At 49.6% G+C, this 24,418-nt stretch overlaps 9 protein-coding genes across 9 annotated transcripts; 3 read left to right on the forward strand and 6 right to left on the reverse strand.

Moving 5' to 3' along the window:
- Positions 1 to 272: 272 nt before the first annotated feature.
- TRUGW13939_07887 (uncharacterized protein) lies at positions 273 to 4,498 on the forward strand (the record flags this gene model as incomplete). The annotated part of the gene is made up of 9 exons (XM_035491024.1): positions 273 to 443; positions 500 to 533; positions 593 to 811; positions 869 to 2,459; positions 2,519 to 2,575; positions 2,956 to 2,968; positions 3,569 to 4,049; positions 4,121 to 4,213; positions 4,266 to 4,498. 9 exons carry the CDS (start codon positions 273 to 275, stop codon positions 4,496 to 4,498), a joined length of 2,892 nt encoding a protein of 963 aa, XP_035346917.1.
- Positions 4,499 to 4,751: 253 nt separating this feature from the next.
- On the reverse strand, positions 4,752 to 5,726 carry TRUGW13939_07888 (uncharacterized protein; the record flags this gene model as incomplete). The annotated part of the gene is made up of 2 exons (XM_035491025.1): positions 4,752 to 5,589; positions 5,641 to 5,726. 2 exons carry the CDS (start codon positions 5,724 to 5,726, stop codon positions 4,752 to 4,754), a joined length of 924 nt encoding a protein of 307 aa, XP_035346918.1.
- Positions 5,727 to 6,132: 406 nt separating this feature from the next.
- On the reverse strand, positions 6,133 to 9,321 carry TRUGW13939_07889 (uncharacterized protein; the record flags this gene model as incomplete). The annotated part of the gene is made up of 1 exon (XM_035491026.1): positions 6,133 to 9,321. One exon carries the CDS (start codon positions 9,319 to 9,321, stop codon positions 6,133 to 6,135), a length of 3,189 nt encoding a protein of 1,062 aa, XP_035346919.1.
- An 803-nt stretch (positions 9,322 to 10,124) lies between these two features.
- On the reverse strand, positions 10,125 to 11,213 carry TRUGW13939_07890 (uncharacterized protein; the record flags this gene model as incomplete). Its single annotated transcript, XM_035491027.1, has 3 exons — positions 10,125 to 10,243; positions 10,299 to 11,029; positions 11,089 to 11,213. The coding sequence occupies 3 exons, from the start codon at positions 11,211 to 11,213 to the stop codon at positions 10,125 to 10,127; spliced, it is 975 nt and encodes a 324-aa protein (XP_035346920.1).
- Positions 11,214 to 12,320: 1,107 nt separating this feature from the next.
- On the reverse strand, positions 12,321 to 12,921 carry TRUGW13939_07891 (uncharacterized protein; the record flags this gene model as incomplete). The annotated part of the gene is made up of 3 exons (XM_035491028.1): positions 12,321 to 12,515; positions 12,586 to 12,813; positions 12,874 to 12,921. Coding segments are annotated over 3 exons (471 nt in total), but the record flags the coding sequence as incomplete, so codon positions are not given.
- An 848-nt stretch (positions 12,922 to 13,769) lies between these two features.
- TRUGW13939_07892 (uncharacterized protein) lies at positions 13,770 to 17,026 on the reverse strand (the record flags this gene model as incomplete). The annotated part of the gene is made up of 12 exons (XM_035491029.1): positions 13,770 to 14,361; positions 14,418 to 14,630; positions 14,683 to 15,104; positions 15,155 to 15,225; positions 15,278 to 15,488; positions 15,540 to 15,565; positions 15,626 to 15,742; positions 15,811 to 15,928; positions 15,982 to 16,203; positions 16,259 to 16,683; positions 16,727 to 16,923; positions 16,992 to 17,026. 12 exons carry the CDS (start codon positions 17,024 to 17,026, stop codon positions 13,770 to 13,772), a joined length of 2,649 nt encoding a protein of 882 aa, XP_035346922.1.
- A 402-nt stretch (positions 17,027 to 17,428) lies between these two features.
- On the forward strand, positions 17,429 to 18,888 carry TRUGW13939_07893 (uncharacterized protein; the record flags this gene model as incomplete). Its single annotated transcript, XM_035491030.1, has 3 exons — positions 17,429 to 17,666; positions 17,717 to 18,071; positions 18,132 to 18,888. 3 exons carry the CDS (start codon positions 17,429 to 17,431, stop codon positions 18,886 to 18,888), a joined length of 1,350 nt encoding a protein of 449 aa, XP_035346923.1.
- Positions 18,889 to 19,642: 754 nt separating this feature from the next.
- On the forward strand, positions 19,643 to 20,295 carry TRUGW13939_07894 (uncharacterized protein; the record flags this gene model as incomplete). The annotated part of the gene is made up of 2 exons (XM_035491031.1): positions 19,643 to 19,872; positions 19,953 to 20,295. The coding sequence occupies 2 exons, from the start codon at positions 19,643 to 19,645 to the stop codon at positions 20,293 to 20,295; spliced, it is 573 nt and encodes a 190-aa protein (XP_035346924.1).
- Positions 20,296 to 21,000: 705 nt separating this feature from the next.
- Positions 21,001 to 23,973, reverse strand: TRUGW13939_07895 (uncharacterized protein; the record flags this gene model as incomplete). Its single annotated transcript, XM_035491032.1, has 7 exons — positions 21,001 to 21,220; positions 21,283 to 21,373; positions 21,428 to 21,707; positions 21,772 to 22,398; positions 22,451 to 23,599; positions 23,657 to 23,764; positions 23,863 to 23,973. The coding sequence occupies 7 exons, from the start codon at positions 23,971 to 23,973 to the stop codon at positions 21,001 to 21,003; spliced, it is 2,586 nt and encodes an 861-aa protein (XP_035346925.1).
- Positions 23,974 to 24,418: the final 445 nt, after the last annotated feature.

Consider the following 24,418-nt stretch of genomic DNA (forward strand, 5'->3'; position numbering starts at 1 on the left):
GTCCACGGAGCACCCCGTCGGTCGTTGAGGAAGCACATGCTTCATCGCTGTTTCTCGCTGTATATCAATCCGCCGCCGTCATTTCTTCCTGCCCGGGCCGACCCTTCGCTTTCTCTCTTTTCCCCTTTGGCACGTCCATTGTCTGTACAGTATGGCCCCTCCTCCCTTGCGACCTTTAATGACCGTTTTAATCTGAAGATCCGAACTGACTCGTTTCATCTGCATAGTTTTTTTTCCTTTTTTTTTAACCCCGGATTTCCCGTTGTGTCGCCATGCTTTTCTCACAGCCTCTACACATCGTCAAGGCGGATCAGCTGCGTGCCCCCCCTCCCAAGGGCAAGCCGTACTCTGTGCCTATCCCAGGATCCGAGAAGCCCGGCCGAAGTCAGATATACCGAGCATGGACAACGAAGAAGGAATTGCTGGTCTCTCTCGACCCGGAGGTAACGGCAATCTTTTTTTTTCACTCGACTGCTCCGAATACTGATGCAATTAATAGATCCTCACGGTACATGAGATGTTTGAATCAACAGGTGTGAACTAGGCCGCCTTTGTTTTTCTCTAGCGTATAAAGTCTGACTTGGATTCTTAGCCAACAGAATACCCAAGGCCCGCTGCTTCGGTCAGCGCTCGTACGACCCAAAAACCAAAACTTTCGGCGCCTACCAATGGATGGACTACCAGACTGCTCAGAAACGACGAGCCAACTTCGGTGTCGGTCTTGTGGAATTGCACAACAAGCACGGCTCCACAGGTCATAACTACGGGGTTGGACTGTGGTGCCAAAACAGGCCCGAATGGCAGATTACGGGTATGTACTGGTTGAAACTGGGATTTAATTTGATATTCTAATAGACATCTACAACAGACCTGGCTTGTGCTTCGCAATCTCTTTTCTCTGTGTCAATCTATGATGTGCTCGGTGCCGACACCACTCGATACATCATCGAGCATGCCGAGCTTAGCTGTGTGGTTACTTCGCTTCCACACGTACCGGCGCTTATTAAACTGAAGCCCCATCTGCCCGGACTCAAGTTTATCGTCTGCATGGACCCCATTGATGCCGGAGAGCAGCCTGGTTTCTCGAAACGGGCCATCCTGGAGGACATGGCCGCCGGCCTTGATCTGTCTATTTACTCTATGGAAGAAGTCGAGAAACTCGGTGAATCTCTCAAGCGCCCTTACAACCCTCCTTCACCCGAAGATATCGTGACCATCAACTACACCTCCGGAACCACTGGCCCTCCCAAGGGTGTTGTTCTGACCCACAAGGCCGCCATTGCCGGTGTATCCAGCGGCATGACGATCACCAGATGGACCCAGGGCGACGTGATAGCCTCCTATCTCCCGCTTGCCCATATCTTTGAGCGTCTTATTGAACAGGGATGTCTTTGGGCCGGTGGTGCTATCGGATACTTCCACGGAAACATCCTTGAACTGGTTGATGACTTGAAACTTTTGCGGCCCACTGCTTTCGCGTCTGTCCCTCGTCTCTATATCCGTTTTGCGGGTGTAGTGGGCAATGCAACAGTAGACGCCCCTGGCTTCAAGGGCGCCTTGTCGCGACATGTGGTGAACGCTAAGCTGGCGAACCTTAAGAACCCAGATCCGAGCAAAGCCACGGAGAAGCATTTCCTCTATGACCGTATCTGGACTAAGAAAGTGGCTGCCGCATTGGGACTGGACCGGACGACGGCGATGGTTTCTGGATCGGCGCCTCTGGACCCGACGATTCAGAACTTTATGCGAGTTGCTACTGGTGCCAACTTCTTGCAGGGCTACGGTTTGACCGAGTCGTATGCTATTGGTGTTGCCCAAAACCTGGAAGATCGCTCTGTGAGCAACTGTGGTGGTGTTGCGCCATCCTCTGAGGCTTGCCTTGTATCTATTCCTGACATGGAATATTCCGTTGATGACAAGCCTTACCCCCGAGGAGAATTGCTCCTTCGTGGAAACAACCTCTTTAGGGAATACTTTAAGAACCCCGAAGAAACAGCTTCAGCGCTGACTGAGGATGGCTGGTTCCGGACCGGAGATGTCTGCACTATTGATGAGCTCGGCCGCTTCAAGATCATCGACCGCCGCAAGAATGTCCTCAAGTTGGCGCAGGGCGAATACATTTCTCCAGAACGGCTCGAAGGCATCATCTTGGCCGAGCACACCTACCTCGCTCAAGCATATATCCATGGCGACAGCCTTCAGTCGTCGCTGGTTGGCATTTTCGGCGTCCAGCCTGACCTGTTCGGCCCATGGGCCAGCAAGGTCTTGAAGCAGAACATTGACGGCAACGACCTGCAGCAGATCAAGTCTATTTTGGGCGATGAGCGAATCCGAAAGGCCATCCTGAGCGACTTCCAGCGCACCGCCAAGAAACACAAGCTGGCTGGATATGAGCGAGTTTTGAATGCATCTCTGATGTTGGAGCCGTTTTCCATCGACAACGAGCTCCTCACCCCGACGTAAGTGTTGCTGTTGTATAAAATAATAACAATAATAGCGATGACTAATTTTACTGCAGATTGAAACTGAAGCGCCCCATTGTCGTCAAAAAGTTCCGCACTTTGTTGGATGACTTGTACGCCCAACTGGCAGAAGAACAAGCTGCTCCAAAGGCCAAGCTGTAGAGGCTTGTCGGTATTTACATTGCACATATCTATTTCAAGATGGGTTATCGACGGTAGTGTATAGTATGTTTATATTTTATTCTCAGCAATAGAATTGATTATCTTCGTAAAATCCATGTACTATTTAAATTGGGATTCTCATAGTCTTTGTAGATGGAGGTCAGTCTGATTCGTTGTCAGCTAGTGGCAAACATAGCCCCCTCTTGGAACCTTTCTATGCGTAAAGTTGAACGTAAATTAAGGTACTGCTTTTTATCTTCCGATCAATCTACTTGTATCAGATTCCAGCTAATATGAGATTTACATGGAAATCATCATGGAGCGTCGCAAGGCCGGAGGCCAGCGTAAGTACAACCACGAGACGATATCCCTATAACAGTAATATGTAAAAAAAAAAAAAGAATATCGACATCTGCAGAATTCGAATCTGCGCTCCCGAAGGAACCAGCTGACATCCGGTACTTTGTATCACATAGCAGGCTGGCTGAATGATTATTAGTAATAAGTACTGTGTTGTATTGTTGGTTTTTGCATACCGCGTTAACCACTGCAGAGCATTAGTTATATGACTTCGGCCGAGTATCAGAAGATGATATCTTACCTCCGCCAAGATGTCAAGATTAGACCGTAGCGACAAACGCTCCTGGTTGAGTAACTCGGCCGGAAATTACGTCTAATTAATAGCTCTTGCCTTTGTCTTCATATCAGTGAGGTAGATTTACGTTGATCATAGAGAACATGATTTAAAACGGTCCTTGGGTTCTTGGAATGGAGTTTAGGCGGCTTAAACTCTGTTTTGTGGCGAAAATGGCTGGTCTTGCTGCCGAGGCTCGCTGATAGGTCAAGCGGGCTAGCAGCTCCGGCAGCAGCACCATGGTCCATCTCTCCTCCATACGTCGAGGAACTCGCCTTTTTTTTTAATATCAACACCACGCGCCCACCAGTCGTTCACCATGACTGCACTCTTCCTACAACTGCTGACCCTGCTCTCTGCAGCAGCCGCAGCCTCGCTCACCATCCGGATCCCGCCGAGCACTGTCCTCCCAAACCCGCACGGCCTCGCCGCAAACACCCACGCAACACTGACCACGCTCTCTGAAGAACCCCAGCAACCACATGTCCACACGGCGTCGTTGACTCGATCTGCCGGGTTTGTCTTTTCCGACTTGCTGCCATCGACGAAAAAGGAGTCATATCTCCTCGACATCCGCTCCCGCGAGTACATTTTCGCGCCCTACCGCGTCGACGTCGCCGCCGATGGAAGCATCCTAGGCATCTGGGAAACCTTTCGCGGAAACCAATGGGAAAACCGCGGTGTGGAGAAGTATGTTGCGCAGGCGGCTGAAAAGTCCAAGAACGATGCGGCAGTGACGGTGGATGCCAGGGTGTTGGCGAGAAAGGAGTTTTATGAAGAGAGGCCAAAGTGTGAGTATCCCGATTATTACAAGGTATACACCAACATGTCTTGTGAAGGGGTTACTAACTTGGATATATAGTCTCTCCGCTGAGCCTTTTCAAAAACCCCATGATTTTGCTGGCCGTCTTTGCTCTCGCAGCCACATTCGGCATGCCAAAACTTCTCGAAAACAGTACGCCCCTCTTTTTCTTTTCTACTATATACTTGTTACTAACTTCGTCTAGTGGACCCTGATATGCGCGAGGAATTCGAAAAACAGTCTCGCTCCGGCCCGCTCTCTTCGGCCAGTCGCGCTGCCGCCGGCGGTTCGGCCACGCCGCAGAATTTCGATCTTGCGGGCTGGATGGCTGGCACGGCGCCGAGTCCAATGGCTGGCAATAATGTTGAGCAGCAGGTGCAGTCTGCGAGGGGCCAGGCGACGGGGCGAGAGGCTGACTCGGCGACCAGGAGGAGGTGATGCTTTTTTACATTAGTGGTCAACTGGTGTGGAGAAAGAAGTTTTGATTTGGTAGAGAGGAAGAAAAAAATATATACTGGCAGCTACAAGTACTAATTGATACTTTATTTGAAGACATCGAGCTTGGATATCAGCTTCATTGTACTGCGTGTCGTAATGCATGACGCTTGAATCAACATAGCACGTGAAACTAGCCTGAGAGCAGACTAAACAAGAGGCAAAACAAAGACCAGCAATAGAAGGGGAAAGAAAACTAGAAATCACCACCGTCACCACCGTCATCGTAACCCTGGTCATATCCCTGTTGATACTCATGATCATCGTGATCCTCGACTGCATCTGTAATCAGCGCACCGGCCAAAAGACCACCGCCGACACCTAGGGCAGCAGCCCCCATTGTACCCATTCCTCCGCCACCGGTCCTACCCTGTTGTTGTTGTTGTTGTTGTTGAGGCGGATATCCGTATCCAGGGCCAGGACCATAGCCGCCATACCCAGGACCGGGAGGATAATATCCACCCTGTGGGGGATACCCGCCTTGAGGAGGATACCCATACTGCGGCTGAGGAGGACCACCATATCCATATTGCTGCTGTGGCGGATATTGCTGTTGCTGTTGTCCATACCCACCACCATAACCTTGTTGAGGAGGCTGGCTGCTAGACGACGACTTGCCAAACACCTTCCCCAAGAGACCCCGCGCACCACGCTGGCGATCATCAGGAGGTAGCGGTGCACTTCCCGAATCCGGTCGCGGTGGTATCGACGGTGATGAGCCACTGTAATAATCTGAACTTGCGCCGCGCGAACCGGGGCGGTCGGAGGAGCCTCCGACGCCCCTCGCTCGCGCATCTTCTTCCGCTTGCAGCCGGGCAGCCAATTTGGCATCTTCGTCGACATTACCACTGCTGTCTCGAGGAGTAGGAGCGCTGTGGCTATACGGATTATTCGAGCTTAAACGCGATTTATCGTCGCTTGCGGCATTGCCAGGGCCCGAGTATGATGGCGGGGCATCGCTTGGCGGACCGGACGAGGATGCTTCTTCAGGAGCTGTCCATTGCGAAACACCGGTTTTGAGGTTAATGAAGAACCTGTAGACAATGTTAGAAAAGCGCTGTAGCATCGAATGCGGGGTTTCCTACCATTGCTTGTACCGGTCGTCGTACTGGGCCTTCCAACCTGCCGGCACCGGCGGGGGTGGTGGACCTGGGGGAGGGGCAAAGGACATGGGGGGTGTGTGTTTGTGTGTGTGAGAGAGATAGCTTGACTAGATGAGTTTGACTTGGGGGTTTTTTGCTGGAAAGAAAATAAAAAATTCCAGAGGCAATAATATATCGGTATGGTGAGCGCCGGCTGCAGGGACTGCTTATAAGGTAAGCTTGGGTGCAGGAGCGCGATTAATTTAGCTGCGGACCGCGGATACGCCGTTGTGGCGGTGCTGTAACTTTACGATGATTATGTCACATCTCACGAAGAGACATTTCTAGAAAGCTTTAGGCAACAAGACACAACTCTCAACACAGCCACATTAATATATAACCCTTAGTTATTAGTTTCAGCTGCCTAGAGACCAGCTCGTAGCAATAATACCAGTCCAAACACATACATCTATGTAACGTGATTAAACATCCATATCAGTAACTCGAGTCCCTGATGTTGGCGTCAACATCGCCACTGTCTGGGAACCAGTAATCCTCCATACCAGACTCTCCATCTGATATCCCAGCGCTAAACTCCATAGCAGTATTATAATCATCGTCGTCATTATCATTGCAATCATTACTATCCTCCGACTCTGTCTCGCCCGTGAGGTCAATCAAAATCGGCCTTGATTTTTGTTGTTGTTTTTGGTCTTCCTCGTCACTGCAAAGATTCACTACTTCCGTCGTCATCGTCGTCGTTGTCTGATCTTTTTCAGGTTTGTCTTTGTCTCGGTGGCGTTTTCGCTTGCGGTCCTTTTTGTTGCGGAGCTCGGCAACTCGTCTTTGCTGCTCTAGATGTGTGGCTGACCCTGGACTATCGAGCTGCTGGAGTTGTAATTCCTCGAGAAGCGGAGTAATAGATAGCATGTCTGTAGGCGTGCCTTCAGGTCGCGCCCATGCAGCATACGGTCCTTGATATGCTGGCCCTTGTCCAACGCCATATATCTGATGCCGGATGAGTTCGCCGGTCGACAGGAGCTGTCTGGCTATTGACCTGCCTGAATCCGAGGGCAACCCAGACAGCTCTTCTTCGCGGTCATTGTCGTAATCAAACTCCATTGTTCTCACGCTGTCTGGAGGCGCCCCCTTGGAAAACACATGGATGCCGCCTGAATCATCCCCGACTAGCAGCATGGACTTGTCTGGTGAGAAAGCCCCCGACATAATCTCGTTTTCAACAGCAGCAATGTCTCGGACGAGCACATCTTCAGGCGCTCTCAGGATATTCCACGACTTCAAGACACCATCAGAGCCACCTGTGATGAAGTTATCAATGGAGTTATCCCAGAGCGCCACTCGCACTCCAACGTCTGCCTGCTCTCTTGTGAGTTGCTCGTCAAGTTGGTTCAAGGCATCTCCATGAAATAACCGATGTAAAATTTGCCCCGGGTTCCGGTAATCCCACACATATGTGACGCCATCGGTGCAGCTAGCTGAAATGATACTTCTGTCCATAGGACAGAATGTGACATCGTTGATATCAAGCGCTGGGCAATCTAACTCAAGCGCGCATCTCGTCTTCTTTAGAGGCTCGTAGACACGCACCAACGACCGCACACCCTTACCACCGCCACTTATGCCCCCCGGAGGAACAGAGCTACCTGTTGCGAGCCAGGGCATGACGGGGTGAAACTTGACGTCAAAAATATTCTGTGCGTTCGGCTGTAGTTGTAGAGGCTCCATTGAGCTTTCAGTCATTGTCCACATGGCTAATAGACCCTCTCTGCATGCGTCACCCTCGTAGGTTTCCTTAACAGAGAACCCCGCAGCCAGAAAATTATTTGAATGCCACGACGAACCCCATGTCAATACAGAAGGCAGCAGATCGACACTTCGGGCGATGCGCGGATTCTTAATTGAGCGTTGCTTTGCAAAATCTAGTGACTGTGATGTTTCGCCCATGCTATCCATGTTCCACAGATGGACAGTAGAATCAGTCCCTGTGGCTAGAACTTGGGGGTTATTGTGAGGTCTTGCCATAACTTGGACTCTCAAGTCATGGCGTAAAGTTCGTGTGCAGGTTGCATTCGCATACGACGAGGCATCCCATAATTTAACAGTCTTGTCGTAGCTGGCCGTGTATAGAACATCCTCGAACCACTGCACGGCGCTGACACTCATGTACAAGTGAGGGCTACTCGCATTCGCAGAGGGATATGGTAACCGGTGATCTGGCAGCTCTCGGATCGAGTTCTTAACGGCATCACCAAGTAAGAGGTTGTTCGGGCGGTTATATTGCATGTTATGTTCATCGCAGTGTGCCGCAGCACCAACAGCAAACTGCGTCCCATCTGGGGACCATGCCAGGCTGATAACGTCATTCGACGCCCCTTTCCACGTTTGACTCCTTTGTAAGCTGTAATTAGAGCATCGGTCCCGCCTCTGCGTAGAAGACATCCGATCCCCTACGAGACCATGTTGTTCGCCATTGGGATTTCGCGATGCCAGGATGTAGTAGGGTTTTGTTGGCACGGATCCAAGTCTAACATCTGCAATAAATGCACATATATCGGAGTCGCGGCGCCTCTGAAGTCTGGCTGCTATAGCGAGCCATTGTGACGGCTCCGATTTCGCGGTTGACTTGGAGAGATCGCTGAGTAAAGACTCGACGGACCTTCGTGTAGATTTGCTAACATGCTTTATGCCCTCGTAGTATTCGGCAAGAGTACTGAGTCCGTGTCTGGCGAAAGATCTTTGAACATTCATCAGTCGTGTGACTTGGCCAATAACACATCCTTCAAGGCGAGACGTGGGCATTGAATTGACTATGTTGATTATGCGGTCCGCCAAGCTCATATCTGGTAATGTAGTTTCAACTGAGAAAAAAGTGAGAAGTTCGAGCATGGCCTCCATCTCTTCACTTGTGAGTGTAACGTGTAGGATAGAATTAGAGGGGGTTTGTTTGCACCGTCGTGCATATTTCGACGAGTCATTCTCTGGCGCATATGGGACCTTTTTTGGGAGGTCTGCTATGTCTTCAAAAGACTTGAATGAGCACCGACATATTCGTAGGCCATTGAAGCCATATATTACTCGTGATTTTGGTTTGTGTTGTGGTGCTGGTGCTGGTGCCTGGCAACGAACAGCGGAAGAGGGCTTTGGTTTGGGAATCGATTCACTTCTTTCTTCCTCTTCCCCGGCATTGTTTTCAGATTCGGAGCCATAGCCGTATCCCGAGTAATTCGACTTGGCATAGTAATTGGTTGGACGACCTCTCGATCGTCGGGAGCGCGGGGCATCCGTTTGAGTAGCCATTTGCTGTCCAGTGTTGGGTAAGACGCGACGAGTCGCTTGTTGTGCGCGTGCACCCCGTGATCCTCTTACCCTTAAAACATGACCTCTGGTGGCGTGGCTTTGTGCTGTTGTGTGGGTGCGATCGACCAAGGATCTATTGGCAGCAGAGTCAACAAGTGGTTCTCGCTGGGAGCGTCGCACTTTGGGAGCCTGAGGGAGTGGAGGCTGGCGGTTCTCCACATGATATGGTAGCTTTATAGTTGCAGGGGGTGTTGTCCCGGTTCCCCTCTGCACTTGTCTATTCTCCGCTGAACGTTGACCGTTTGTCGCCAAGAATTTTGACAACAAATTTTGTCTTTCGCTCGCGGACTCGTCTGAGCTATCCATAATCCACATGTATCACTTGTCCCAGTGTATTCTAAACAGCCCGAGAAAATAGCATCCGGTTGCGTATTCGATGTATACCAGTGGGAGTATGAGGAACTAGTAAAGAAAGGTATTAGAGACAGTATTCGCGGACTGGATGGACATTGGGAACCACAAACTGTAACTCAGAGCGCAAATATGTGTGCCAGACTATTCCAGTTGACGTTCAAGACACGACGAGCAGGCGACAACGTTGCATGAAATGCAATGCTCGTGTCCCTTGAGCTCAAGGTCTGGCGAACAAATGAAGCATGACGCGAATAATCGTCCTTCACATATGGAAGCCGCGTCGGGGCACGTGCACGGAAGTCGCGGCTTTGCTGCTTCGGGTAACATTACCCACCGCTAGTATGCCAACTATATAGTTAAGTCCTACCTTTACCCTCATCTTACACTGGATATTGGCATCCTCAAGAAAAAGATCATTAAAAACTATCTACATATTAAGTTTCGATCCAGGACTAGTATACATAAAATCTCATTCGGAATGTGGTAGATGTTGCAAAACATGGCTACACATACTATACATAGTATCAACTCCGTCCCACTTTTAGCTATCCTTAAGATAGTGTCTCGGCAATACTGGATCGCCGGTAACTGGTTCGGCCATAAAAAAAAAAAAATCATATATAAAAGTAGCGTCAACTGCTTCGGGTATATTCTTTTTCGACGCCGCTACGACAGATGCATTGTAGATGCCCTCGGCGATCTAGACTCGCCGAGGTTGCAAAGGTAGTAATAGATAGCAATCAGGTGCAATATCTTTACTTACCAATTGCGCGGCGACCACCTCGCGCCTTCACAATCACATCATACAAGACGTCTTTGAAAGCGAAAAGGAAGGCAGCCGTGAGTGCACTCTGGCTGACTTTGGGTGCGATGCCTTGGGGATCACTGTTAGCTTTGATGTATCGACAAAGGTGAAAACGAAACCCTACCTCTATACAAGCCGGCGTATCCTTCCTGGGAAACAATCCTCTTCAAGCTTCCGTTGAGGCTTTCACGGGGTCCGTCCTTGCTGGCGACGTGCATGCGGCTCTTGACCGTAATGTAGGGGTAGGTAATGCTGGTGGCCAGAATCTTGCCGATCGCCCCGAGATAGAATGCATCCGTGGGGGTCACGCGGCGTCGTCGCTCCACCACGTTTTTCAGTTGCTCAAAGATGGTATACTGAAGAATAGGGTTGATCACCAGCACGAGGGCGGGCAGGACGCCGGAAAACAGAGCACTTGGTCCCTCGTTCCTGAGCAACTGCAGCAGGGTTTCGATGGTCGACAGCGACTTTTTTTTCGGCGCACCTGGAAGAGCCTGCTCTTCGGACTCGGATTTGCGGGCCGTCATTCTGGTGTTGATGACCCAGATCGGGTTCGTCAGGAGCACGGTCGCACTGCCAGCAATGGCACCGGCAATTATCGACTCGACAGTAGTCAGTTTCTTGGAGGCGCGGCCAGCCTTTATTGCAGCCTGCTCAAATGCGGACCTGGTCCATTCGTACCAGTAATAGTACACAAAGTTTGTCATGCTGATTCCAAAAAGCGCCGAGGTCAGGCCGGAATAGAGCCCGGTGACACCCTCTCGTTGGACGATGTGTCGGATGGCATCGTAGGTCGAAGACTGGGCACGTTTGGATTCCACCTGCGCGCGGGTTGATAGCGTGATAAGAGGGTATCTAAAACGAACAAAATTTTAGTCGTGAAGTCTTTCTAGACAAGAGTAAATAGAACTCACGTCAGAACCATCGAAAGGATACCGCCTCCTGCTCCGGCCAGGGCGTGAGCGATATTATCGGATTGCTGCAGAGCAGCAGATGCTGCCACAGCCCTCTTTTGCTGTTCAACCTGCGATTGAGACATTTTGTTCTAAAAAGTACTTGACAGAAAGTTAGTCGACGCGATCGATACCTCGACAAAAACTTGGTGGTCCATCTACCTTGGTTGTCGGGTGGGCGGGTAGTCGATAACGGGATAGGGTTCACGGTCCAAAAGAAAAAGGAGCGTGGATAGTACGTATAGCACGGTAGATTCCGATTATGGCAGCAGGCGCAGAAGGATGGCAAGCAGGGCTTGTGTTGTCATATAAATCGCGAAATGGGAGCGAGCGCACAAGACCGGACAACAGAGGAGAAGCAGGTATGACGTTGCCGACCTCTGCCTCGGCTGCACCAAGACGTACCCACAGGCGCCAGCAAACTAGTCAAACCAGGGCGGAACAACCGCGACGCTCACAACGGAAGCACTGCGAGAGCATGTGATAGATACATATACTCTGTAGTTGCCGGGGAATTATCGTACCTCTCCAGGCGTTGTCTGTGCCTGTGATTATGCAGTGAATAGTCTTAAACAGACTATCTACATGGAATTATAGTCTATGCACTTCAATATCGTGATCGAGATGTACCTTAGTTGGGTTATAATGGTTAGTCGGGCTACCGGTATTAATACAGTCAACTATTCTTCAAAGAATTTGTATTCTTGCTTGTCATTAGTCCATACTGGGAAGAAACGCATAACAAATCCAGCCTACACACACGTGACAAATATCAAACTCAAAAAGGGAGGAAGCCGAGAAAGAACAAATAGACCTGGATACGAGTAAAATGACACACGAAAAGGAAGGGAAGAAAAGAGAAAGGGGAGCAAAATCATAGACGCAGGTGGGAAAAAAAGATACCAGCGTCTAGAATGCCACTCCACGAGACACAACAACGGATTTCGAATGTTAAACGCGACATGTGCTCATTGGAGAAGTCTAAGCTGGGTAAAAGCAGCCGGGAAACAGGCACCCGTGATCATGGTGATGATGATGATGGTCAAAGCTAGCACGCGAACGAGCCTGTTCCGGTCTAATGAACACTCTGTACATTAACCACCACAGAAGGCGTTGTCATGATGCGAATCAACTCGGAGCGAGGCCCGTCCGAGCAGAAGTGGTGGATTGAGCGAATAGGGGAAAGGTCTCGTTTAGCAGCAACCGCTGGCAGAGCCCGACTGGACTCCTTGGCCCTGGCCAACTTGGACCGTGGGCTTGTTGTTGACTGTAGCAGTGCCCATCCGTTCTTTGATCTGTCGGGCCATGGTCAAGAATGCCTGTTCGACATTGGAGGCACTCTTGGCGGAGGTCTCCAGGAAAGGAATGCCCAAGCTGTCGGCGAATTCCTATAATCGCAAATCACGTTTAGTAAACCGTTCACCTGATCCATAGTTGGGTTGTATTGGCGTAACGAACCTTGGCGACAGTGTACTCAACAACCTTCTTGTCCTCCATATCACTCTTGTTACCAACCAAAAGCTTGTTGACGCCCTCCGTGGCATAACGGTCGATTTCTTGCAGCCACTGCTTGACGTTGTTGAAAGAGTCCATGTCTGTCACATCGTAGACGACGCAGATACCGTGAGCACCTCGGTAGTAAGAAGATGTGATGGTTCGGAATCGTTCCTGGCCGGCGGTGTCCCACTGTGAGGCAAGTTAGTCGACCCAGACAAGACAAACCCCGATAGATAAAGGTCAACATACAATCTGCAACTTCACGGTTTTGCCGTCCAGTTCGATGGTGCGGATTTTCTAGAGAGACACAGTTGAGTCAGCATCGATTCCAACAATATTTATTGTTGGGTTGATGGAGCACCTACAAAGTCAACACCGATGGTGGAAATGTAGCTTTCTGTGTAAGTGTCATCGGCGAAACGCAACAGCAAACAAGACTTTCCGACACCGGAGTCTCCGATGAGGAGAAGCTTGAAGAGGTAATCGTATCTATCAAGGGTATTAGAATATCATCGGCGAAAATCGTTGGAGATGTATGGGGCATCAAAGCCCAAGCACCCCGGACGCTCAGAAAGCAAGATGTCGAACTCTAGATGCAGGCATCACGTTAGCAACAGAAGCAGGGGTATCAGCACCGTCACAGACGGACTGAAGAGGCAGAGAGCAACTCACCACTCGGGATTCATGATGACGGCGGAGTTTCAGGATCTATTGTCGACTGGCTGAAGGAACAAGAAATTGAGGGCGGGAGGCGAACAGGAGGTCGCTGGGAGACCGAGAGTAAATGGCGACGAGAACCGAGAAGGGCAGATACTGGGCACCGGACTGATGTTGAGCGGCAGTGAGCAGCGATAGGAAGTAGGAAGATCACAGGTCACGATCCACGCAGGCAGGCAGTGAACGAACTAACTATTGGAGTCTGAGGTGCTGTGATGTTGCCAGGTGTGGCCGGAGTGGTGGCCCAACTGGGTTTGGCGCCGCGCCAGAGCCACCTGCAGGCCCCAGCCGACCACGCCAGTCGCCACGTGATGACTCATCATTAGAGTATACTAAAAGTTGTAGTTATTTCATGTTTCTGTTTCTACATGTCACTTTCTTTCGGAACAAAAGTGACGAAGCAATTTTACTATTCCTAGTGGCTACACCTACGCATAGCCATGCACCTGGAGCCATTCCAGCAGAGACGCTTCGTCTCTTGTCTTGTACCGGGCATCGGTATGGATGCTATCAGATACAATGACCAAGGCCCGGTCATAAGCTCCCGTGTCTTTATCCGCAAAGAAAGCTCTGATCTCGCTAGCGAGACCTTCGTCGGCCAGCCTAGCCAAGCTTAATCGCACAAACCGCTCAAACACGACATTGTTCGACGAAAGCCGTGCTGACACTCGCTTCCAGTTGTTTTTCATGTATTCCCACAGGAGGTGCCGAACTTTGGGACTGCCAGTCAAGGATACGGCACCGCTATGCATATCTTGGACGGCCACTTCGTCCGAGAAAATCAGATCCAGGTACTCGTTAACCAGCACCGGGTCTTTCGTACGGCCGAGAGAGGTAAGGCAGATCTCCTTCCCGTCCGCAGACTCTGTCTTCCGATATGCGTCCTTGACTTTGTCGAATTCGTCTCGGCCACCCTCTGAGATATTAAGGGCAAAAACAACAGATCGTAGATTCGCATGAATTGCATTAGGATCACCAGAAGCCCAAAGCTGAAAGATTCTCTTTGCGTCGGTAATTGTCCTGCTACTCTTAGTTCCTTGTTGAGAGAGCCAATCCAGTGGGGAAATAATACGTACCCTTTATGACCTGCATTACCTGCCACCGAAATGAGCAGTCTCCGGAGTTGCCCAGTCAAGTAATTTTCATCGGGGCTAAAGGTCCACCCAATCTTTTCAGCAGATGGCGTGACCAGTTTCAATGTAAACTCCCTCAAGCCGGTTGCTATTACTTCGTTGGATGAAAACACAGACCGTAGATGAGCTAGTGAAAACGCTATCTGTGACCATACCCTGTAAGATATTTAGTAGTCTGTAAGCTGTCAGAAGTTGATAGGAAGCCTACCGATAACTGCTTTCACCAGTGAAGCCTTCAAGCAAACCTAGCAACGAGGCCGTAGTCCCTTCGCCTGAAACTGCCAGCGCGGCAGCATCTCCGATAAGCCCGATTTTATCTTCATTGCTGAAAAGATGAAGAGACTGTCCAAGCTTTTCCAGATGGTGGGGTGGGTAATTTGTTCGGTAGAAGCCGCACTGGTCTTTGTTTAGTTTGTAGGAAGCATCGTCAACATCTCGCACCACCTCGAATTTTGTGGTAAGAGCCCGTGGTGCGGTGTTGTTGATATTGAGAGGGATCCACCACACAGTCTCGTCTTCTTCTGGTTTGACATCACCAGATGCTAAGAATCGGCTTTGACGAACAGAAATTTGGCGCGGTTCCTCGGTGATAGTGAGGACTGGGAAGCCAATTATACGAACCCATGGATTCTATAATCGTTTAGAACTGGAGATAAATGTCACGGTTTCTTGACACATACCATGAAAGCATGAACATCCTGCTTAGATGCTTCACTAAGTGCAGACCATAGATCATCCGTTTTGGCATTTCCTAAAAGTTTTTTGATCAGTTTTCAGACATAAAAGCTAACAGAAAAGCCTACCGTAAGCATGGGCTTTCAAGTAGTTTGAAACACCACGAATGAACGTCTCTTGGCCAAGATGGCTGCTGAGCATTCGAATAATGGAACTGCCCTTCCTATAACTGATATCGTCAAAGATCTGATCTACCTCAAGAGCATTCCTGACAGGGACCTCAATGGGGTGAGAAGCCCGCAGCGAGTCGAGTCGGAAGGCTTCTTGGAGACTCTCAGCCTAAAAAGCCGTCAGAATCAACTCGATATCCGAATTTTAAATGATGCATACCACAAACTGAGACCAAACATTCCATTCTGCATATTTCAAAAACGTTAGTTCATATAATAGGTTAAACCTTTCTAGAGAAACGTTACCTGGGTAAAAGTGGTCTACCGCAAGCCATCCAACCCACGTAGCAAATCCTTCGTTCAACCAAAGCTCATTCCACCAGTCCATAGTAACAAGATTACCAAACCATTGATGTGCCAGTTCTGCATCATATATCATTAAATTCTGTATTTCTAACAGGGCTGAGAATCGTTTTGGAACCGCAACTGACCGTGTGCTATGACATAGGCAATGTAGTTCTTATAGCTCGAGTCGGAACTGCCTTCATCGAAGAGAACCGAAGTGGTGCGATACATAACTAGGCCCCAGTTTTCCATGGCACCCGCTGCCTGTGTCGAATTGTGAGCGAATGTGATGGATGTATCAAGGTTATGCTACTAACAAACTCATGAACTGCCATAAGGTCGGATTTTGGAAGAGGATAATCAATTCCGAAAAGCTCAGAAAAGTAGTCCACAGTTCTAGAAGCACATTCCAAGGCGTACCGAGCTTGCTCTTTGAGGCCCCTGGTTGTGTATACACGGACAGGAATATTGATTCCGTTGTACTTTCGCTGCGTGTGAGCCTCGACGTATTCAAAATCGCCGACTGCCCATGCTAGAAGCTATAGATCGTTACTCATTAGCACATTATTATACAATCGATCAGGGGTGACTAACATAGGTGCTCATAACCGGGGTGCGGTCGAAAGATACGACTTTCAGACCTGGTTTGCTTGATTCTCGCTCGGATTTAACAGGCATATTGCTCATGGCCACCAAGCCTGTAGGGATTTCGATTTCAAAGTCAAAAGTGGCCTTCAGATTGGGCTCGTCAAAGCACGGAAAGGCTCTCCGGGCATCGCAAGCTTGGAACTGGGTGCTCAGCATGTAATGAAATCCACCTTCTATCGGAGTGTCCGAAGGCGGCGTCACAGCGGAAGTGTATTTGGAGCGATAGAACCCTACCATGGCATCATTCATGGTTGCCACGAAGTCGATCTTCAGTAAAACCTGTCCGTTTGTTATATCCTTGTCGAAAGATAGCGTGGATCTTTCTGATTTCTTGTCAAAAGACACACCAGAAGCTCTAGCTGAGTAGGAGCCTGTAGAAGAGGTGAAAGTGAGCTGTTAGCAAGCAGCATCTACTTCTTATTAGAGCAAGTTTGATCAAACCATCAGCCGCCTTTACTTCCACTTCCCCCACACTTATATCATTGGTATTCAAGACAATTTCCTTGGTGGGCTTAGCAACTGTAGCTTCGATTTTGACGGTCCCCTTGTAGGCCCAGGAGCCTCCCAGCTCCAAGTCGAAAAGAGAAACGTCATAATGGGTTGGTTTCAACCTACTAACGGTCACTACTGCGGAAGCTGATAGGTAACTGAGGGGCAATGGAGCTTGATGATGACATACACGTCTGGAAGGGTATCGCGGTCTGTGAGAGCCATTCTGAGCCCTTTTTGATAGCGAACGCTGCACAGAAAATCCAGAAGGTTAATGCAAGTGTTTCCAGAGGAAACTGAGTCGTGGTGGTGGATGTGGAGTAACTAACTATGCAGCAGCGAACGGATGCGACGATAACAATAAATTTCACGGGCTCCGCATGCCGTTACAACCAGCTCCACCTCCACAATCTTTTCTGAGCGCTGCGACACGCGGCGTATTCATTCACGAGCAGCGAGCGTGCGCCTGTTGGAGGACACTTTTGATGGTCCTGGAAAGCTCTCGACTGCTCATTTGTCTCTCAGGTCTGATCGGAAACCGGGTCCAAGCTCGGCGGGCGAGAGCTTGACACCTCACAGCTCAGATGCGACAGGCTCGACCCGGCGGCGACACGCACCAAACGAACGATGGTCGATTCCGATGAAGACTATGTTGGCGCAGTTTCTGAAGGAGAAGAAGAGGGCGAGGCTCATGTAGTCTCAGCAGGCGCTGGGACGCGAGCGCGGCGGAGGAAGCAGCATGGCGGTGCCGAGTGGGAAGTGTCACGCACCTGGGAGTCGGTCGTGGAAGGCGCGGACGGTACCATCAGCTCGACCGTCGAGGGCCTTTTGGAGGCGGGCAAGAGAAAGAGGCGAGTCTATCACGGTCACCATTGCACTCTGCACTCTACACACAAACACAAACACAAACACCAGCTAACATGCGTTGCAACAGGCTGCTCCGAGACACCACGCCGCTGCAGCGAGGCATCATCCGCCACCTGATGCTCGTGCTCGATCTCTCTCAGTCCATGGCAGAAAAGGACCTCCGCCCGACGCGCTACCTGCTGGCTCTGCGCTTTGCCCAGGAGTTTGTCGTCGAGTTCTTCGAGCAAAACCCGATATCGCAACTGGGGATTCTCGGCATGAAAGACGGGCTGGCCGTCCGCATCAGTGATATGAGCGGAAACCCAACCGACCATATTGTTGCCCTTCAGGATCTGAGGGCGTCCGATCCAAAGGGCCTTCCTAGTCTCCAAAATGCGCTGGAGATGGCCCGAGGGGCCCTCTTGTGAGTGACTGATTCGCTTCCATAGCTAGCAAACGGTGATCCGAGCTTACACGTCGATAGCCACACGCCCAGCCATGGCACTCGAGAAGTCCTGATTATCTTTGGATCACTGCTCTCATCCGACCCCGGCGACATACACCAGACTTTGAAATCGCTCGTCACAGACCAGATCCGAGTCGGCGTCGTTGGCCTGGCTGCACAAGTTGCCATTTGCCGTGAGCTCTGTGCCAAGACAAACGGAGGCGATGATACAGTATACGGCGTTGCTCTGAATGAGCAGCACTTTAAAGAACTAATGATGGAAGTTACCATTCCCCCGGCAACGCATACATACAGACAGGCTAGTAATGCGCTTTTGATGATGGGGTTTCCGTCCCGTACAGTAGAGGCGTTCCCGTCTCTTTGCGCGTGTCACTCTAAACCATCTTGCGGAGGATATTTGTGCTCACGATGCGGGAGCAAAGTCTGCGGCCTTCCAGCCGAATGCCCTGCATGCGGTCTTACCTTGATCCTCTCGACACATTTGGCACGCTCATACCATCACTTGTTCCCCCTCATAAACTGGGTTGAGGTTCCCTGGAAACGAGCTCTGCAAAGCTCCCATTGCTTCGCCTGCGGCACTCAATTTCCATCAGCTCCGCCCCAGGATCAATGGGAGGTTTCGGAGAGCAACACAAAAGGAATGAGTGTTAGCAGCCGGTATGAATGCTCAACGTGCAAAAATCATTTTTGCATCGACTGCGATCTTTTTGCTCATGAAATTGTCCACAACTGTCCTGGCTGCCAGAGCAACAACCTGTCGGTGTCTCACAGGTGATGAGCTATACCCCCCCAGCAGATTGATATCACACCCCGATTAGACGAGGATTGAGTCGGAAATATAATCTCCGTCCCCATAAACTCCTTGGATGTCCCGGTTGCAAGGTTTTATACTTGCCTTTAGCATCGACTAATATGCACCGATCGATAAGTGAGCCTACTACTATCGAGGCTTCACTTGACCGACTTCGGACAGAGTTGAAAGGAATCCTCTACATTATCAGGGAATGGGTTGGCTGTTGTGTACATGGGCCATTTTACTGGATTTGAAAGGCAGTGCTCATGACAGAGGCAGTCAATGGGAACATCCCATGACGGTTTTGGTTGATTCGTAACGGAGCCTTGGGCTGTTTTCTGTACTTCATTTCGCCGGTAATTTGTCGGTAGATCTATTAAGATTTCTAGCAATAATACAGACAGAGAATTTTTAATCATGGGTCCCCTGCATTTCAATGAATACAAGTACAAATTAACAGATGGATAATGTATAACTAGTTACTCAAATTACTCCAATGTTAATTCCTGTAGGCCCGCCATCAATAATACTACGTCAGCGGTGCATCTCCGATAATCAGATAACTACCCGGCGGGGAAAACCATGCCTCGGCGTAGGGACTCTCTCTCTCTCCACACCGAGCTTTTATTTACACCTTCTCTCTGTATACTCCTCGAATCCACAATCTAATACAGGCCAATCTCGTCCTTTTTCTTCTTCTCTCTATTTGGTTCTCTATAATGTGACGGCCTTTACAATGGCTACTCCTTCGGTGCTAGATACGTCCACACCAGCCACAAACACCGCGGCAACATCAACAACAACAAAGCTCTACGAATACATCGCGTCGTACGATTTTTCCTCCGATCTCGAGTTCCGCAAGGGCCTTGGGACGATTCTTAACCATCCCGAGACGCCGGCTTCGGATAGCGAGCTTCTCAGGGACGATAATGTTGTTCTGCAAGCGAAATGCTTCTACATTTCCAGGTTTGTTCCCTTTTCTTTCTCTCTCTCTCTCTCTCTCTCTCTAGAAGTGAAAAAAAAGGCGATGTCTAATACCAATTTAGAAAAAAGAATGTGTCACCTCCCATAGACGCCGCCTCGTTTCACAACTGGCTCGTAGAAAACCCCGGCTCTGCAGCAGCATCACATGCTCTACAACAACAACCAGAAAACGAACAAACACTTCCACCTTCCTCCTCCAAGTCGAATACCACCAGTGGCGAGGATGCCGAACCGACATACCCGTCGTCATTCTCCCATATTGTTGAGCTCATAACAACCGGCCAGCCAATTCCAGGCATCGAGGAGATTCCGGACACAGTATTATCCGGCCATGACAAGCCTAGTAAAGCGGAACGAAGGCGTAAGCCTTGGGAAAAGGCTGAGGAGGAGGATAACAGCAGTTGATGTATATAAAAATTAAACAACTACCTCTCGTCTTTCCTTCTATTGGTGAGACTTGAACCTGAAGCGCCGTTACTACCAGTGAGCAGAGCTACATGAAAGATTTGATTGAATATCCATAATCTGTATCATAAATTTGCGCATAGTTTACTCAGACATAGTGCAGAAAGCTAATAAGATACTCAACGTATAACCGCTGTGATCCGCCGAAATGTCACTTCGCATCACTCAGAGAACCAAATGTGAGCGCGAGAAAAAAAAAGTGTCAACTTTTGGCGAAAGACAACATGCCCGATGCAATGGAAAATTAAAAAAAAGAAAGCAGACAACAAAGAGAAGTACCGTGGTAAGCCAAAGCCCTTGATATGCTCACGAAGCCGACCCATTCCTAGTCGGGCCAGAACTCCTTATGTGTCTTGGGATATGAGATGATAAAATATTGGTGATTCTTGGTCGATGAAATACGCGAAACAAAAATGTAAGACAAAGTTCCTAATGTCAGAAATAGACCTGTTGGTTGAGGGATCCAAGAGAAAGATGGGATGATGCACATTGACAAATCTCAAAACGAGCATCCACTTCCTTCAAGTTTCAAAAGAATGAAAAAAAGCCTTTAATATGAAATCGCTTTCGTAAATCATGCACATGCGTTAATCTTGCTGCCGACATCTGACTAGGTGCAAGTTTGGTTGGCGATAATCCGAAAATTCAACGAAATGGGGGATAATTGGATGATGGCCAGTGGTTGCTTCGGCCGAAGCGACCCCCAGAGCTGTTGGCAGCCGGCATGCGATCGTCATTGGAATTTGCATAGCGGTTCACTGGAACACCAGCACCGGGGCCAGGCCGAGTCGCGTGAGAAGGGTTGCAGCACAGCATAGCGACGCGAGAGCCGAATTTGGAGCCACGCAAAGACACCATGTGCTTCCTGCAAAGGCTTGTTAGAAGGTAACTAAACAATGCCACGGAGATATACTAAGTATATCATACCTGATATGGGTCGCCACCAATTCACGCTGGTGGGGAGCTGCGTGGAGTAGGATCCACTGAATCAAATAATTGCCGTATTGGTCCCCAGCAACTGGCATATCTGTCAGTATGAGAACATATGAATCATGAGAACCACATTGCTTACTATCAATAAGAGGCATACGAGGGCGATCGGCGCGGCCAGTGCAAACCCTTGCCAGGTATCGGTCGAGAAATTCGGAGCCACCAATCTTCAAACATTTCTCGATAACTTTGGAAGCAAACTGGTCCATACTGTAGTCCACGGACCAAAGTAGAATATGCTCTATGGCTCGGTTCTTGTCATGCGGAGCTCCATGCTCGCAAATGTGCTGGATGCACCAGTTACCGAATTGCCCGTGAGAAAGGAGGTCGATATTTGCCAGGACTTCTTCGATGGCAGGACGCTGTGTTGGATTTAGCAAGACTATTAATTTTTGTTTGTAGATATATACTTCAATCATTACTCACCTTTTCCTCTTCGACGCAATTTTCGAAGATGTTTTGCACCACCAAGCTTCCAGTTTCACCCAATGCGGTGTCGTGCCATATACCTCGTAGTGCCTCGTTGACCTTGCTCATGATTTGTGGGGGCTCGTTGTTCCACCGCAGCTCAAATAGCTTCTGCCAGACGTGACAAGCATGGCGATGGACGACTGTTTCCGGAATACGTCGCAGCAATTCGTGGACCATAGCCGCTTTGTGTTCTTCGGGTACACAGTCGAACGCTTTTTGCACGACATGGCATCCAAACGAATCCATGCTGAGGCTCAGGGTGTTACCTTTGATAGCATTGGCAATGGCAATCACCTGGTCCGGGGTACCATGTTCGAAGCAGCGCTGAACCAAAAAGTTACCGAAACGGTTTATCATCAAAGGATAAGCTTGGTTCACAATGGCTTCTATGATCTCGTATTTTTGCTCCGCTGTTCCAACCTTTAGTTTCTGTTGCAAAAAGATGGATGCCTGTTGGTCACTGTTGCAAACGATTTTGTCGACAATGTACTTCCAGTCACAAGAGACGTGTTTGTCTAGCAGACGACGGTAATTTAGTGGCTCCAAAGGTGTCACATAAGTCGAAGTAGAAGCTCCAGCGTTCTGTCATCAATTAGCATTGTCCAATAGTATTTCGAGAAAGGGTATAACTTACAGTCGACCCGGCCCATGTATCAGAGGTAGAGCCGTTGGAAGTAAATTCGGCAGCCGTGGGAGAAAGTGGAGTGCCTACAGGGCGCGATTGATACTGCGGGATTTGATAAACTCCAACCTGATGATAGGGATTGAAGGGAGACGTAACTGGAGTCTTCCCAGCGACGTTGTTTGGAGAGCCGCCATTGAAGGGTGTCCAAGTTGTTTGCATTGCCGGAAAATAGGCTGTGGCACGATGTGAAATGGAACGGCGAGGGGCAAGACTCAGACCATTGACGTATTGAGCTTGTTCACCGGCATACCGACCATCAAATGCACTAGCTGGCCCAGAGAACACCCGATGTGGTTGTGGGACTGCCTGTGCATTCAAAGATGGTGTGACTGCTGAAGTGGACCATGAATGCACAGTCGGATCAGGCATAAGGCCGCCTCGGACTACACCAGGTACGTCTTGATAACATTTGGTGTTTGCTGCTTGGTGCGAACCAAGTGCAGTCTGCGAAGGCAATGTCCACAAGCCTCGACCTCTGTTGTACGCACCAGCGGAAAGAGCCTCGGAAACATCTGATCTGGCATCGTCCTGAACCCAGTCTGGTCGATCATTGGAAATCTTTGCAGAGGCGTTGAAAGCAGACTGGAGGCTACTAATGGTGTGGTCAGTTATTTCTCGACCGCCAAAGTCTACTTCAGAAGGGGGACCAAGGGCTTGGTCGAAGGTGTGTTTCATGACTCGGTTTTGGGCCAATTCCTGCTCCTGCTGTGCAATGCGAGAGTTGGCAGCGAGTAGTTCCTGTTTCAAGCGAAGCATTTCAGGTGTTTCGATCTCGCTTTTGTTCATGAATACACCAGAACTTCCACCGTCAGCCAAAGGGGAAGTATTGAAAGGGTGTTTCCCTGTCTGAGTGGCAAAAGGTTGCTCGACATGAGTCTCATCAAAAATTGCGTACCCCGTGGGGCTGCTGATAGATCGTGAATCCCGTTTCTGGGTGTCAGGTTGGAGCGAATACTTTTCCTCCGGTTTTCCCGTGCTTCCTGTGGCAAAGAAAGCCTTGCTAGCACCAGAATGGGGCTTTGGGGACAACTTTGCGAGGATTTTGTCCATTCCAGAGATATGGGATTCGATGTGACCAAGAACGAGAGAACGATCCGCCTTGTTCAGGTGAAGGTCAGTAATAAGCAATGTGGAGAGTCTGCGGGGGTATCAAACCTTGCTTCCTAGAGATTCGTGACTAGTATTTGCTTGGGGCTGTAAATTTCCAAGCTTCGACGATATCAGGGGGTTAGCTGCGTAGTAGGAAGTTGCATGTTTCCCTCCCTAATGATATTGAAGAAGTCAGACAAGCCCGTTATACGAAAATAGCAGAGAGCCGTGGTATCATCAATGGAGAACAGGACTATCTTCAAAGTACTTACCAGTGAATCTTGTCCAGATGACAATCGCTGAGCGTCAGGACCAGAGACGCGTTCAGAGTTAGAACGACTAGAAGTGGCTTCTTCAGTGGCACCTGCAGAGGAGCGAGGCATCCTGCAGACTAATAGCGAAGCGTGCTGGGATGGTTACAAGCGACCACAATAGGTAGGATAGAAATTTGATGCTTTTGCAAACAACGACGACAACAGTAGCAACAAGAAACAGAGACAAGGAAGGGGGACTAAGTGAGCGAGGAGGTAGAAGAAGAAGCAGATTTCCTCAAGATAGATGACAGAGCGTATCTATGAGTGAAACGGAGACAAAGACAGATAGATGGCAGAAGTAAATTTCCAGAGACGTGGCGATGAAATTAGGCCGCAGAGGGCAAACGAGTTGGCAGGGAAAGAACGAGCGAATGCAGCAAGGAGAAGAGAAGAGCAGGAGGCACTGAGCTGGGCTGGTTGGGGGATGCCAGAGTGAAAAAGCTCAGTGAGGGGAAAGAGACGAGATAAAGAGAAAAGACGGCGCGGTGCGGAGGAGGAAGAGCAGGAAGAGAGG

This window comes from Talaromyces rugulosus, chromosome IV (assembly GCF_013368755.1).
Source record: "Talaromyces rugulosus chromosome IV, complete sequence".
NCBI lineage: Eukaryota > Fungi > Ascomycota > Eurotiomycetes > Eurotiales > Trichocomaceae > Talaromyces > Talaromyces rugulosus.